Below are 17196 nucleotides of genomic sequence, written 5' to 3'. Positions count from 1 at the left end.
AGTTTGCTACATGAGGTCAAATTTCCTAAAAGAGAGAATCTGACAGTAGGTCATATCCCTTAGGGCTGTGCACGGATCGGATCGGATCGGATTTAGCATATTTCAGATTCGAATTCGGATTTCGGATTCTAGAAAATGTAATCCAAATCCGATCCGAATTATATCGGATCGGATCGGATTTTAAAGTTTGGATCGGATCGGATATCGGATCGTATTATTATGCCTCAAAGTTAAACTAATATGCATATTTTCTTTGTAAAAGAGGCAATACATTAAGAAAAATTCATGTTTATGCAATTATGAGAGTACTATGGTGCCAATATAGCTAAATCTAGCAATTGTAAAGGTAATAACTTGGAGGTTGATGTAAATTAAAGTGTAGTATTTATACATGTCCTAATAATTTCGGATTTCGGATTGGATTGGATTAAAATATACTAATCCGAAATCCGAAATTTTAATAAACATAATCCGAAATCCGATCCAATCCGAAATCCGAAATTCAAAATTGAATGGATCGGTTCGGATTTCGGATATCGGATCCGAATGAACAGCCCTAATATCCCTACATAATGTTCCCCGTAATGCTATTCACTGGACTGGATAATGATATCTATGTTATTTATTCACCGTACTACAATCAATATCTACCTAACAGTTTTCGGATAACCCAGATACCAAAAGATCCCTAAAAATGACGGATCTGAATATTTTGTGACAAAGCCAAAAAAGATAAATAAATATAATTCTTGAATTTGGTATAACATGGATCTACTTCTTGAATATTCTTTACTGTTCTCTTCTTTAGAAACCATTCCTTCCAGTTTTAAGAAAAAAACATAAATTAATAAGAAGCCGTGGAGTTTAAATATTGGATTGATAAAAGAATAGGTCAATCATGTATTTGTGCTACCACTAGGTACTAGCAACTGAAGCTAATCCATATTTTGGTTTAGATTAACTGTGATTGTGTGGCTCAAAGGCCGATTTATAAGAAGAATCCCAAGTTTATCAAATCCAAAGAAGAAAAGAAAAATCTAAACACTTAACATGAAGTTACTGATGGAGATAACATGAAGCTAAGAAATCCACTTATTCTCACCTAAACACTTTTAGGAACTGAAACCAAAACTTTCTATAGCACATTAATACTATTAGCAGCAGTGAATATTATCTGGAGGAAGAAAGAATGTGCCCAGATATTATACACACTGCAGACTGCAGAGTGTGACATGATCAAATACAGAATACAACAATGAAATCGTCTACCCTCTTCTGATAAATAGGCTTCACGCCATAAAGTTGAGAAAACCCCAAGCTATTCTTATTGTATAGCTTGTTCTTCAAACAATAGTCTACGTGCAGCCCATACACACCCTCAAGATCAGCACATAGAACTAAAAGCCCCACTATTTGGGTCAATCAAGTCTTGAGTGGAGCCTTCTTTACACGGTCGGATATACGAGCAGGATCAGTAGAATGCGATTTGAACCGGCCTCTACCTTCCCCTTCCTTATCCTGCATAACAGAACATGTTTTTGAGTATCACAGGCAACAACTGTGTGGAGCGCCTAGTGCGATAACATTGGCACCAAGCTACACCACTTAAAGTGTACATTAGCTCGAACTTCCCTATCATGTGTGCTTTGGTTGATATGATCACTCATAATTTGTGACACAAGCTCCTAATTAATAAGATGAGAAAGAAGCTAAATGCCTTGTCAGGTTTAGCTGACAGAATGTTTTAAGGCCAAAACTGAATTTACACTATCAGCTAACATGTTGCCTGAGGAAAAGGTAAATTACCATATGATCCTGAAACTTAAAGATCATTGAATATGTGGCTGGAAGAATTATAAAACTATGTGAAAAGCACGGTCATTTACCTTTTTCTTAACAATCTGAACTACATCTTCATCCTGAAGCAGATGGGCGAGGCCACAATGCTGGGGGTAGTGCCTTGCACTAATGCCCCACACCAACACATACTTCACATCCTTAACAAGGCTCCGATGTATGTGATTACAGAAATCTTCAACTGTACAGCCACCTCTATCCTAAAATCATAAACAACAATGGAGATGCATTAACAGAATTTTAGAAAAGAAAAGAAAAGAATTTGAGACTGTTCAAATTACTATCTTTAACACAAGCATCTTAACCAATCAATGACCAGAGACTGAGAATTTCCAGAGTAACCGAGCACGGCAAGGAAGAAAATATTCAAGCATAATGTGCCACATAACATACAGCAGAAAGGACCACGGGATCTGTGAAGTCTGGTTGCTGGCCTTGAGGCTTTGTATAAACTCTGACAAGACCCATCGCATCCCACATTTTTGCAAGTAGTCTGTCCAGATTCAGCTGTATAAGGGAAAAAACACATCATTAACTATATAGCCAAGGCAGTGGAAGACATCTGAAAAGCATGTCAGCATGTAAAGATCATTTGCTCTTACTCCAAAATCAGAAGCAGCTGTACAGTTATTCAAGTCCAAATTCGGCAAGGAAACCCAAGTAAATCTTTTTTTCTATACCATCATCAAAATTAAGAACCAACTAGAAAGGATCTTGCAACCCTGGGAAAATAACAGGGTTCTAGTTATTTGCATAAGGATAAGCTACAGGCGAGAGAGACAACGCCTTGTCAAACCAAGCCTAGGGAATTCTACAAAGCCACATAAAAGAAAGACTTCATATACAGAATATCATGAGTTGGCAGTTAACTTCCGGCACAAGCCCAATAGGACAATGCGCACACAAAATGCTCAAATTAAATATGTTATCTGATCTTGGTAGCACTAAATATAATTTGCAAATGTCAAAAACCAACATATTAAAAATAACAGTAGCACTAGCAGCTAAATTAGACATAGCTATGAGCTTTCAGGTTCACCAAAATGAGCTATAGCTCATTTCAACCAGCATTCAAAAGAATTCCAGAAATTTTTAAGTACCTTCAAGTTGCAACTGATGACAACAGAGTTCGGCTGTCGAGATAATCTGTCCACATCATCAATACCAACAACATCTATCTTGTTGTAGACATATATGCACTTCATGTATTTACGATTTCCCTCAATAACATCAATTAGGTCATCCACCGTAACATCTTCACGAAATAACAGCTGGAAAGGTGAACAATTACTACAATGTAGGGAATCAAAGCAGAAGCAAATATTCAAACAGGAGTTTTGAAAATGATGAAATCGCCATGTTATTCTACAATACCTCAGCATTGTGAATCTTGTACTCGTGCAGAATTTGATAGCATAGCTTCTCATCCAAATGTGTCAAATGCACAGTGCTGTTAAAAGAAATTCCACCAGTCTTTTTCTTCTTGAAGTATATCTGCAACCGTTGGACAATTTAAGCTAAGACCTGAGGTTCAATCTTGTCTATCGGAAAATACACTACCAATGACTGCATGGGTGTTACACTAACACTTTAAAGACCACGAAAAGGTCTTTTCTACACAGGAATATCGTAAAAAGAACATTTTATAGCAAACTGCTGTCAGACAGAAAATAGCATAGATTTATAAAGGTGAACTCGGCTATAAAATCATTTGATAATAATGTGGCAGGCTAGCTGTGTGAATAATCATTGAGAAAATCTTCCATAAACATGTGAAATTCTTTAGAAACTAAAACCAGATAGAGAAAATTAGACTAAGGAATATATATGTTATTAGAAACTAAAAGAAATATATATGTTATTAGAAACTAAGGGACAGAAAATATGGATAATAAGCATAATGGATCACCTGAGGAGGTCGCTTATTTAGTCGCAGGCCCACAGCTTCCAGCTCCCTTGTTAATATTTGCCGATGGCCTTCACTCTGATGTTGTATATTTAATTAAGAGTCAAGAGAATCAAGAAAAAAAGCATCACCTAACAGAAGGCGCATGAACAGAGAGATAACATAGTTCTAAACTTAGCTTAACAGATAATGAAATGTTGATATTTGTTCGAGTTTATTGCTGGAAATGAAAACAAGACTAAACTTAGCTTAACAGGTAATGAAATGTTGATAATTGTTCGAGTTTATTGCTGTAAATGAAAACGGGACCTAAATGTACTTTTAACCGTGTGCCTTTTTTTTTGTGGTTTTGGTAAAATAGTGTTTACCCCACTTGTGGGAATATACTGGGTTTGTTGTTGTTGGTAAAATATTGTGTTTGTGTGTGTTTTTCTGTTTCTTTCCTTTAATAGTGAGACTGGAGACTGCAACATGCTATTTTTTGCCGGGTCATGTAGTACTATTTTTGTTTGAAAATTTTGCATTGTATTACTGTACGTGGTTAATTTTTTTAATAGGTGAGAACAACTAGAGAGAGGGACCATCCACCAGTTCAGACTGGCTTCATTCCTTCTAGTTATTTGTGTTCTTAACTATGACATTTTCACTGATGGATAGACAATTCCCTCCATGGCAACTCAGCCAAGCTTTAGCTTGACATTGCTACAAGAACCAAGCCGGGCTCCGCTGAGCTCAATTTAGTACAACCTGAGCTTGAGCAGAGATGAGGAGTAATTCTAGCCAAAAGAATATGACCACAAAGAGGAGAACATAAACCCCAATAGGCCCATTATCAGAAACAAATGACCAACACTTACTTTTGAAGCGTCAAGAACCATCAATACGATGTCTGCAGACTTGGAAACAGCAATGACCTGTTCAAAATGACTACTTTTCAGAGGTTGAAATCACAACCATACAACATACATTCATTGCCAAATTGCTAATACCAGCTTCAATATACCTGTCTACCACGCCCCTTTCCTTCAGATGCACCTTCAATGATTCCCGGAAGATCAAGCAATTGAATTTTAGTATCATTGTAATGGATAATACCAGGGATGCAAGTAAGTGTTGTGAACTCATATGATGCAGCTTCGGAATGTGTTCCTGTCAACATTGTAAGGAGTGTAGACTTTCCAACACTGTCAAAAAGAAAAAGTAAAGAAGTTTAAGACACCATGGAAGTAGGCAGTTAAGTGACACTAAAGAAAATCATGTACCACCTTACCAAATAGGATAAGTTAATATGTCTTAGGTATTAAGTACTTCCTTTTTTATGCTTTTTGATAACTTAAGTTACAACTTAAGTGCAGACAATTCGGTAATGAAGCAAAAGGTGGATCCTCATCATTAATATATGTTCTCCCGTGCCGAATCTCACATCAAAGTGCATCAGCATCTTAAGCTACTAACGGTAAATATATACTAATCCAAAAGAGAGTTACTAACGTTAAGTATATCGGGACCAAGGATGGAAATGAAAAATGTAAAAAGTGACCAAAAGAAATTAAATGATCCAATTACATAAACTATCAAGAACTAAGAGTATATGAAATGCTTTAGAAATTGTTTTTCCTGATGAGAATTAAACCCTTCATGACCAGTCACAAAACACAAAAAAAGGGAAACAGCCAACCTTGGAAATCCTATTAGTGCAACACGTCCATGGCCAAACTTCGTAACTTCAAAACCTTCTCCAGCGCCACTAGAACCCTGTTACACCAGCATAATCAGAAAGTTATTACTCTGTCTATAAGAAGAAGAAAAGAACAGGACGAGAAAAGGTGGTCGCCAGTGAAAAGGAAATTTACTATAGCACAACTGTTTCTTATTGATAAGGAACTATAGAATGAAATTATATCACGGAAACTCGATGAATCAAAGATAACAGAAAATTGACACTCCAAATTAACAGTTGAAATACCAAAAATCATACTTTGGGGGGCTCCAACAATTGTGTCCTCAGCTTTGCTATCTTAGCCTTCAGCTGACCCAAATGATATTCTGCATCACACAGTTGAAGTCGATTATTAAGCTTCTGAAGACAATTTTAGGGAAAGGTTCAATAAACAGACAGGTGTTCACACAAGATCCTCTATCACAGAGGAATTAAGAGCGCAAGAATGAATTTCCAAGGATACCTAGAAATGTGACAAATAGTTTTCTTCTATATATAAGAATAAACATATAACAAATAGTTACACCTCAAACAAATATGATCATGTGCTAAACAACAAAGAGTGCTCTTATTTTGTCAAAATTCCTGCTTTGCACTCTTGTTTCTGAATGTTGAATATCCCGGTGATGTCCCCATGAGAAGTTGGTTTCCTTTGGAGGACTAAAATCCTTTTAAATGTTTGCTCTATCATCGCTGAACAGACCCTCAGGAGGCCTTCTGAGCCTGTATGTCGATTAATGTGGACAGGACTGCGTGGCAACAAGGATTCACTGATGGTGATGCGGTGATGCCTAATGGTGGCTTAGTTGGTACAACAAGTTCTTGTCTAAGTTACATCTAAATTCAAAGTGAAACTAAATTTCTACATCAATATTATATGGCAAGACTCATTAGAAGGTATAAGGCTTTAGCAATACGACTATGGCAGTTACCAGTTGCTTTATTTTTCTGGGTTTTTGCCATCTCGGCCTCAATTTCTTTGATCTTCTCTATGATCCCCATGGTTCTCTAGCTTATCTGCACATAAAACAGCAGAAAAAAGATCAAAATTCAGTCCAACAGACAGTCCCATGACAAAAGAGATGTTCAAAGAAAAGTACACACAGAAAAGAACTACTCTTTCTAGAAATTGTAGTCAACAGACCAAGTCGGATTTCAAATGGTTGATAATGCCTGGGACCTGAGGTCATCCGCATCACAGGTGTAAGGTAATTAAAAAAATGGAACTAATGCAGAGAGAAATGGTTGCCTGTGCTATAAAGAGCTAAATCTAGAGCTAGAAATCATAAGCCCGAATCATGGTCACCTGATGAACAACAACAACAACAAGGACATAAATTCGGACTTTTTTTATGATGATGATGTCGGGCCAGCTTATATGCACCTCCATTATTCCACGGGGTACATGCAACTCCCGCCAGCACAGTACCTCTGCCCACCCAGGCAAAGATCGGACTTAAATGGGACTTATTATGTTTCAAATTCCATCTCTTGTTTCAGACCACCAAATACAAAATGTTCGAAATTGAGGAGTGAACATAAAGTTGATTAAAGTAATTATACTAATTAATGAAAGAAATCAGACAATAGGCAACAGTAACATGAAACTCTGAGGCAAATCAACTAGATATACATAGGAAAAACTCTCAGTAAAAGCCGAAATTATCCAAGATACAACAAACAAAATGAGCTGTGCGATTAATACTCTTGATAGTCAGAAAATCAATACTAGATAATTATTAGAGATGTTGAATATCAAATAACCTAACAAACTAATATTAACTAAAGCTCATCTGGATTGAATTTTTCAATAGATTCCATTTAGCCAGAGAAACTCAATCCAGAACATTATGAGTTAAATTGTGACGATGTTAAGTAAAATTTAATTCGTTAATCAGCAAAATACGAAACATTAGGATTTGCAATAAAAGCATAAATTAAAAGTTCTATGAAATTAAGTATCTCTTACGAGACTCCGGCGACCGGCCACCGGCTGCTGCTTCGCGGCGAATACAGTGATTTTGGGAGTAAAAGAAGATGGGGAGAAGAATAATGCGATACAGCCGGGAGGAGGGTTCAGAATGAAGAATATGTCAACTTAGGGCCCTGATTTTCAATTTTAACTTTGTACACTCATGTTTTTCGTAATTACACTATCTGACCCGGAAATTTTCAGTCAACATTGTACAAAGTGGCAAATGTTTTTAAAAAATAAAAAATAAAAATCGATCGAACTTACTATAATTGAATTGATTTTTAGAAGAAAAAAAAAATCTTCATAAATACATAGATTTTATTATGAATCTATAACGGGAACGAAAAAACAAGATAGAATTTCAGTTTTTTAACAATATAAAGGCAATAAAATATTGCTTCGAACTACAAAATATTTTTTATTGATAAAAATAACATATGCTATATAAATTAAACAAATAAAAGCATTAGTATTTTACGTCTTGAGAAGTAAAATACTTAAATAATCATATAGATTCAACGGCTTATTTTAACTAGCGAGTTTATCTCCATCTTACTTTTATGAGATTTTTCCTTTTGCAAGCGGATACAGGAAGTGAGTAAAATTTCACAATTGTTTCAAACAAAAATTTATAACATCACTTTACCTTTTGATTTTTGTTTTGGTATATATTGCTATAAGTTCTAGATTTAAAGTTCTGCCATTCTTTTTCATATGAATGAAAAAATGAAATAGTTAAGGCAGTTCAGATCCATTAATTTTTTTTGTTTTTCTTTTATATTTATTTATTATTTATTCGTGGGTGGGAGAAGAGATCAGCTGTACTTGCTAGTTCAATTCTGGGTAATATTGCTCAAAAAAAAAATTATCTGAAAATAAAAGAGATGACAAGCTTCCGACGACCCACACATTGTTAACTTCTTTTTTTCAGCACAAAAGTGTTGACTCACCCTAATATACATTCTAGATGAAAAATATTTTAATGATTTATCTAACATAAAGTTATGACCGTCTGATAAAGTTTCCAAAAAAATGTTACGTTTTTCTTATAACATTGCGTGTATCAATAGCGCACAATGCAAAACTTAGTGAATAATAAAAACCCGTTTCTCTATCCTTCTCCACTGAAATATCAAACGTTTGTCTACGATAAGATTGCTAAATTTATGTTAGTATAGAGATTTTGCAAAATGAAGCTCATAACTGATTTTAGCCTGAAGGGTAGTATACTTTGATGCAGCTGCTTCACTTTCTCATCGTTAATATGAAAAGCATCAACTGTTTCTTTCCCAAGTTCTCTGGCAATATCTCCACCTTCCTCTTATGCAGGTATAATTGTCAATATTATCCTCTCACAAATCTGATGTTCCTTTGTTTTCCAAGGAGACAATGCGTTAAGTATCTTCTCAGTCATCTACGTAAAACATATAGGAAAAGCACTTTTTTTATATGATATTTAAAATCACTACTTAAAAATGGGGCTAGCACCACAATTTGTGGGGTATAGGGCGAGAAATGCTCGCTGGGATATGACCAACTGGAACCATTTAAGCACGAGCAGCAGTCTTGCTAACTTTTTATCACCTATATGTGGGCAAAAAATAAAATTGATCGACTTTAAGAATTTTAAGCAAAATCTGTGTACAGAAGGTTAAAAACACAAAAAGCAACATAGCACATGAAATATAGTGGCCAGTAAGTTGTTAGCCCATCAACATCAGGCTTATTCCAAAAACAAACCTTTGGTGTTGAAACTACAGGTATCCAGACCTAGCTTCATTTACACTTCTACCACTAATATGTCCACTTGACTTGCCGGTACTGAGAATTGGTTGGAACTGGCCTTGCATATCAGCAAGCTCTCTCACACGTGAGAGAATTGGAGCAGGGATCGGAACTGAAGCCTGTTTCCGGGAATTCAGCATCTGTTCCATTACAAGTATGATGTTAAGAAGGATACTACGGTCAGTCCCTCTAGCTTCCATAAATTGGGTGGGGGGTAAAATGACAAGACTAACTGTTAACAGATTCAAAAACAAACCGCACCACCTTACTCTCTTTTTATTTTCAAAAATATTAAATGAAGTCTTGATAAAATCATTGGGGACTGTGAAACAACTTGCATAATAATTCTAATAATGCTAACCCCTTTTTCTGCAGGCAACTGCACAAAACTAGCTTTCAGCAGATTTCTCCACTTGTCCTGCAAATACATCAGTAATTTGAAGCATTTCATCACATGTACAAAACAGTGATAGACTAATTTATTTTGAATGATCCTGAAGGCTGATTAGATTCAACTAAATGCACAAGTCAATACCAACCTTCAGGTCCACCGAAGTTCTATAAGGGCAAGATGCAAAAGCAAGCCGCTTTATCTCAGACCATCTACCAGCACCATACCTGGCTACGCCTTCAACTAACTTAACAACCTCATCGATAGTCCAAGGTCGATGATGTTTTCTCCGCGTTCCTCCTTTTGGGGTGGGTACAGATATCACATTATCATCTGAGTTGTTCTCAAAGCCGTCACTCAGTTCCACGTTATCATCTGAATTGTCCTCATCCATGTCATTCTCTAGCTCAACAATTCTCATCCCACTGTAATGCTCGTCTTTCTCACAAGCAGCAATAAGCTAAGAAACAACAGGAGTGCCACAATATATTTTCATCAATTTAAACTTCGGATGGAGAGAGAGAGAGAGAGAGAGAGAGAGAGAGAGAGAGAGAGACAACAGCCAAAATATATACAACAAAATTGACTCAACATGAGGACGAAACTAATTGACAAGGAAAGCAGTACAATGAGCCAGAGATTGGTTCCATGGAGATTGGAAAATGAAAAAAAGAAAACAAGTTTTGATCAAATATGTTTTGGTCTGACTTTTCCAATTCGAAAAGTTTCCATTCTAAGAAAAGTGAGTTATATTAGACCAATTATCATTTATTTTAATAATAAAATACTCTAATCTCAAAGTGACTTAAAATGAAAATTTAACCTGGTTTATTACCAGTTTGAATCTTTTTTATGTCCTATACGCAGAAATGAGTTTGTAACAAGTAATAACAAGCAAGTTTAAGGAGAAAAGGGTTTTCTCAGTCTTCTATATGTTTCCTTATAACAGATGGTGCTGTTAGTTTGTGTCTTCTCCAGTTGGTTTTAGTAACACTGTTATAGCTTGGACTAAAGCTATCTACTTTTACAGACTTAAGGGATGTTTTATCTTCAGCAGTATATATAAGGGATCAAAATATTCCTATACCCGTAACTTTAACTACTTAAGGGACTGTCCTGGTATTTTTCTCAGGGAGAAATACATGATAATTTTTTTATTACTTGCAAATAATCTCTCAAACAATAAGTTACAACTACAAAGGCAAGTACAACTAATGATCCTTTTTTATAATGGTGATGTCAGAGTCAGCTTGCGTGCACCTTTACTAATGCAAAACTAATAATATAAACTCGAGAAAAAAGCTAAATTGGCATTTAATAATAACACAATCATTCAAAATCACAACCAAGGCAATCTGAAACACTTTTTAAAAGTACTCTGTAACAGTAGTATGACTTTTAAAGGTGACAAATAACATGCAAGTAGTCTTGCTCTACACTCAAAAAGAAAGCTAAGCAAGAGTTGCATGGTTGCAGGATATAAGAGAATTACTCAATCCAAATGACGTGTGCCAACCGGAAAAAAATAATGATGTTATTCGTAAAACTAAAAAGAGAATCATATCTAGTTTTATTTGAAGGCAAAGGCTAAAAAGAAAAATTATTTTAGATGATTATTAGAGGAACACAGAGAACATTTAAATTAGTCCCTCTCCTACACAGATAAACTTGTTCTCTTTCGAGGATAACAGGCTTCCCAAATAAAGTTGAACTTGTTTTAATTTGTATTTTGGAAATAAAAATTTAAATATCTCGAAATATATTCTAGAGAAAAATACGAAGTTGCCATTCTTTCTATTTTAAAAATGACAGGAAAAACATTTAAAAGTCTCAGTCATGAATCAATTTTTTTCTCGACCAGGAAAAAAAAAGGGACAATCATTTCAGGATAGAGGTAGCAATATTTAAATAAAGTAATATTGTAAGTATTGATAAAACGAAAATTGCACAGAATTTAGAGGCAAGCAGTAGAAAATGAAAGTTGTAAGCTATTTACAGGCTGTTTAGTCAACCCAGGAGGAGTTGAGCTGGTCTTGATCAGGTCATTATTTCTCTTATCATCTTCTTGTGGCCCAGATACATCAAAAACACTTCTTACTTGTCTGGTTGCCATGTCCATATCACTGGGCTGAAGTTTCTGCAATATTTAACTTGAAGTACATCAATAAGCCAGAGGAAAAAAGCTAATCTTTCCATCAGCCATAGTAGCACGACACTGGAGCCGAAAATACTTTAAAAGTATAAGAACCACATAATTTGATTTGGAAGACAGATGATTCAACAGCTTTATATAGAAATTACAGATTTATTGAGTGCAAGCCCTTAAAAAGACACACTATGCTGTAAATGTAAACGGTGAATCGTCGGATAAATGCATTTCAAACTGAACTGAAATAATGTACGCAAGGAAGAAGAGAATAGCAGCATTGCAAGCATATAAACCAACATTTTCATTTAGGTAGACAGAATATGAAATCATGTCTACATGGTATATATGGGAGTTTGAATGCACTATGTATTATACCCACTGAAACAGTTATATGTCCTTATGCAAATATATACTAGGAATATCAATGTAAACAATTATATGTCTATAAGGTAAGATACTTGTATTACCAAAAGAGATGTGAAGTTCTCACGTGGACGGCTCCTTCGAATCCGAGAAACAAATGGAATCTGAACACCGGAACCACCTAGAGAATCTTGCCTGGTGAAGAGAGGTCTCGCGTTTGACCTAACAATTGTGGTGGGCCTCATAAGAGATTCTGTACATGGAAATCTGTATCTGGAGACTTTATCTGAAGATGGTAACTTCTCACTAGTTTCTTCTATTTCTGAAAGTTCTTCAATATATCTTTTTGTCGGTTTGCGAACTCTTTTGGCTGTTCCCTGCTCTGCGTACAGATCCTTAGTAACATTACAACTTTCAAATGCTGAGCTGGGAACATCTGTGCCAGAAAAATTAGCATCATCATTTACTCTGTTGTCATGGTCACCTAATGACCCTCCAGAGTAAGAATGTGCCACTCCAACTTCAGGATCTGCAGAAATTCTGACCTTTACAGGATGACTGATTTGTTCTTCACCTTTCCTCACCACTAAATTATCTCTTATTATGAAAGTGGTGCATGAAAAATCACACGAATTAGTCAGCCCCATAGTAATCCTCCTCTTAAGCCACTGTTTGTCCTTGACAGAAGTTTCCCTTCCAAAAGTTGCTTTAAAAGTTTCTTGAAGCTCTTTAACTGTTAGATTGTCTAAGCATATCTTCCCCTCCAACTTCGAAAAGTCTGGCTTCCAACTAGAACTAGCAGAAGTTGATGGTGTATCCTCATTTAATGCATCTTCGGAATTGAAGCTTATTTCAGTCCTCCCAGATAGGTCAATGTTGCTGAGCTCCGAGCAAGGGGCCGATCCATGAACAGTCACCTAGAAGTCAATTGCAGTTTAAATCAGTAGAAGATGACTAATAAGTAGCAATACAACCACTACTAGAAGCAAGAAAGTGCCAAAGTATATAAAGACCATATTATATTTCTTCGGACTCACTAATGTAGAAAGAGTTGAATGCCAAGCAAGATACAACACAACTAACTCTAACAGGTGAATGATTCACAAGCACATCAGATCTGCTTTACAGTTCACCACAGAGGAAAATTTGTTGACTCAGTAGCATGAAAATTAAGTTGAGCCACCAAGTAGTTATGTCATAGCAATTGCACACTCAATCAATCGGTAAACAGCGCCTTAATCCCAAACTAATTTATCTCAACGATATGAATCCTCTTAATCTGTTCCCTCTATTCGGGCTCATTTCACCCAATGGAAAGAAACAAGTCTTGCTTTGAAGGACATAGAAATCACATTATTAGAATTAAGAATATATGTCTTCATAATCTGTATTTTTGGTGTAAATGTAGTCAGTTAGGAAATCTGAATCAATTTATGGACTTTCTGGAGGTGTTAGGAGGGGTAGAATAGTTTGCTGATGTTGTAATTTGGGATGTTTTTCTATAACTTTATTGTACCATCTTAGTACCTTATTGATAAAAAAATTTACTTTATCAAAAAAAAAAATGCCTAGGTAAGCAGTAACATACTGTTCCTTTACAGCAACCTTCTACCTAGTTTTAAGTTTCTTTAACAATCTTTACGATGAATATCAACATACTGCAACCCTCCTCCTTTATCTCGCCATGTGAAGCTGATATAACAATTTCACACTAGAAAGTTCAATATGAGGCCCTAAATCAAGGAGATGTAAAACTGAAGAAGGCTACTTACATACCTTTTCAGGAGCTCCTATTTTTTCCAAGTCAGGCACCTTGTCGACTGACGCATTGGACTTTTCTGCAACAACTTCGGGGTTTTCATACTCTAGTTTACCTGAAAATGAAGTTAATTGAGGAAAAAGCCAAAAAGAACCACTGAGACATAACCAGTGGAAGTATGCTATTCAGTAACAATAGTCACACAATAAGTTAAAGAAAAATGAATAATTTAACATCTAATTCTAAACCTTCTGGAGCTTGAAATGGATTTCGCTCCATAAGACATCCTTCAGTTTTGCAGGATTCTGTAGTTTGTCTCGTATCCGGAACAAGCTTGGGTTCACACTTATCATCTTCAAGCAAGTCCTCAACCACCATAATTTCATCGTGTGTTGCAGGGACTAATCTCCCATCACCATCGACCTACACAGTTGGTAAAGCGTCATGACCATCAAACTCTCTAAAACGAAATCAACCTTGCTTCTCCTGGTACAAATTAAATGTTTTACCAACTTGGACAACAAGTGCTTGAATGACATTTGGAGAAAGTATAATAATATTTAATACTGAGCCCAAGTTAGGCATTATGCTTAGAATTTCCTAGTAAGTCACGGGGAATTGCAAAATATGACCAATTCAAATATTTCTTTCATTTGTGAGGAAAGAAATGTCCACCACAACACAAATGGTAGCATATAAGACATTGTAGAAAGCAACCACCTTTCTAGGACTACATTCTGCAAAATCCAAGAACTTGTAATCTATCTCAGGCAAGATTGAGTAAGGCAACTGAAAATCAATATGACGATCCTCAAAATAGTTCTTCTTCTCCAACAACAACATACCCCGTGAAACCCAACAAGTGGGGTATGGGGAGGGTAGAGTATACGCAGATCTTACTCTACCTTGTGGATGTAGATAGATTGTTTCTGATAGACCCTCGGCTCAAAGAAAGTGATTCCAAGACAGGTTTGAAGAAAGAAGAAAAGAAACTATGTCGAAAGTACTGGCGAAAATAATACGATAATACTAGTAAAAGAATAGAAAAAACAATTTGGTAGTACTAGTAAAAGGTATACAATAGTAAAGGAGCTATGTCGAAAATGCTGGCGAAAAGAAAAGTAAACAACAAAGATAGTAAGCTCGCCTAAGCAGAAGCAGGTAGTTATAGAAACGAAGAATAAAACAATAGGAGCACACTAGTAATACTACAGATAAGGCGCAAAGGGAGCGGAAAAAAAAAGGTGCTCCAAATTAAAGACCTACTCTCCCACAAAAAAGAAAGAAAACGCTTGACTATGTACTAACTTCTATCATAATCCTGGCCCTCCACACCTTCCTGTCTAGGGTAGGGTCAGGTCCTCTCATCCACTGTAAGTTGAAGATGTGTCATGTCTTGTCTAATCAATTCTCCCAAATCCTTCTTCGGTGTACCTCTACCTCTTCCCAAACTTGCCACCGCCAACCTCTCGCACCTCCTCACTGGGGCATCTGTGAACCTTAAATAGTTCTTCATCCCCTCAAAATAAAGCGAGACAATCGAAAGGCGATGTTCATAACCTGTTGTGATGCTAATTATAATATAGGGTGAGCTCAGAGGAGACTTCCTTCAAATTAGTCTTTACCTAGAGCTATTTGATCCAACAAGTGATCTAAAAGCAAGACAGTTAACACCAATGATTTTGATAAGCACCCAAAATTATCTTAAGCAACTATCTAACCACCACCACTCTCCTCTCTGAGGAGTCTCCTGATTAAGCCTTTACCAGCTTTTCTAGCACCAACTACAAATCTTAGGTAATTATGCTTTACAAACTATAAAAAGCAGGCACTCATTTAACTCAACAACTTAGAAGGCCACTTTTGACTTGAATATTGTAAGACCAACAAAATGTCAAATTTCACTAACTCTCTTCAGGGGAAAATACAGCATACCCGGACAAGCTTGTAAACAACAGGATCAGCAATCTCCTTCTCCAAAGCCCCGAGGGTATTTGTTACTGGAACAACACTATCCTCAATTTCAGCTTCATTTGCCTCCATTGCAAATGCATAATATGCAACTGGAATTTCTGAAAAGCACAAAAAATTTGGGGAGAAATAAATTGTTACACCTGACATCGGGGTATCACATCCTAGAGTGCACCACCTATTAGTAACATATTAGGGGAGAAATAAATTATTATACATGCGGTTTAAAGGTCACGGTAACATCATAGAATAGTTAATATACCTCAATCATAACTTACGCTGAATTTTATCACAATCAACAAATATATCATATACAGGAATTGGAATTGAACTCACCATATATAGGCAACTGATAGAATTCCACAAGACCGATCACATCATTCTTCCGAGCTGAAATTCAAATTTTTGAACGCAGATTATAAAAGCGCGAGTAAAATTTTTTTTTAAAAAAAAAGATATATATATAGAGAGAGAGAGAGAGATACGTGAATCAAAATCCAAAAATTCTGAGACTCGAGATCACAATTGAATAATCAAAAGTAGTATAATTAATTATTTGTGATATTGCAAATACGTTTCTATGGGATATTGCTTTTCCAGTACGCTGGGCAGAAGAGACCCTCGAAAAGTTTCGGAACTGAAAATTTGTTTATGTAATAAAGCGATTGCCCAAGCGCGCGTGAAGTCCGATACCATAGTTCTCAACGACTTCTCACGGGTTGAAGGCACGTGCGGAAGTGACACTCGATTTTATTAGTGAGTAGACAGGTGGAAATAGGATGATGAATTGAGCCTGGAGATTTTTTCCTTTGGTACAATATTTGAAACTTATTTACCCGCTTTAAATTAGGATTATTTTTTTTTCTCCATTCTCTCCCCTCTTCTCTCCAGAATATTAGGAGCAAAGATTTTAGAAGGAAAATTGAGGTGTTTGGTCAAGCTTTTAGAAGGAAAAAAGTGCTTTTGAGGAAAAACAGAAGCAGTTTTTAAGAAGCAGAAAAAAGTAGATTCTCTCCAAAAGCACTTTTCTGAAAAACACATTTGAAAAAAATACACTTAGAAGTAATTTTCAAAAGCGGCCAAACACTAAGGACCCTTTTGGCCATAGATTTTGTCAAAATAAATTTGGATTTTATTTGACAAACACATGTTTGGCCATAGATTTTGCCTACATTTTGACAAAATCTCAAATCTCAAATCCAAAACCAATTCAATAGCTGATTTTGGGTCAAAATATCACTATTACATATTTAAGAAATTGTCCCAAACTTTTATATTTTACTAGTTTTTGAGAACGTGCGTTGCACGTTTGTCCCTTAT

At 35.9% G+C, this 17196-nt stretch overlaps 2 protein-coding genes across 2 annotated transcripts; both read right to left on the bottom strand.

Annotated features, from left to right (window-relative positions):
* Positions 1-1110: 1110 nt before the first annotated feature.
* On the bottom strand, positions 1111-7592 carry LOC107791275 (developmentally-regulated G-protein 2-like). Its single transcript, XM_016613303.2, has 12 exons — positions 7453-7592; positions 6416-6500; positions 5742-5809; positions 5442-5518; positions 4767-4947; positions 4621-4677; positions 3767-3841; positions 3232-3351; positions 2958-3128; positions 2251-2364; positions 1887-2057; positions 1111-1518 (listed from the first exon to the last, which is right to left on the bottom strand). Exons 2-12 carry the CDS (start codon positions 6483-6485, stop codon positions 1423-1425), a joined length of 1200 nt encoding a protein of 399 aa, XP_016468789.1. The 5' UTR covers positions 6486-6500; positions 7453-7592; the 3' UTR covers positions 1111-1422.
* Positions 7593-9049: 1457 nt separating this feature from the next.
* On the bottom strand, positions 9050-16555 carry LOC107791276 (uncharacterized). Its single transcript, XM_016613304.2, has 10 exons — positions 16362-16555; positions 16213-16266; positions 15841-15977; positions 14154-14328; positions 13923-14020; positions 12251-13063; positions 11631-11771; positions 9783-10094; positions 9605-9661; positions 9050-9383 (listed from the first exon to the last, which is right to left on the bottom strand). The coding sequence occupies exons 3-10, from the start codon at positions 15946-15948 to the stop codon at positions 9213-9215; spliced, it is 1875 nt and encodes a 624-aa protein (XP_016468790.1). The 5' UTR covers positions 15949-15977; positions 16213-16266; positions 16362-16555; the 3' UTR covers positions 9050-9212.
* Between the last annotated feature and the right edge of the window lie 641 nt (positions 16556-17196).

The sequence above is a fragment of the Nicotiana tabacum genome, chromosome 6 (genome assembly GCF_000715075.1).
Source record: "Nicotiana tabacum cultivar K326 chromosome 6, ASM71507v2, whole genome shotgun sequence".
Classification (NCBI taxonomy): Eukaryota; Viridiplantae; Streptophyta; class Magnoliopsida; order Solanales; family Solanaceae; genus Nicotiana; species Nicotiana tabacum.
Note: the sequence above shows the minus strand (reverse complement) of the source record. Positions and strands in the feature narration are given on the sequence as shown.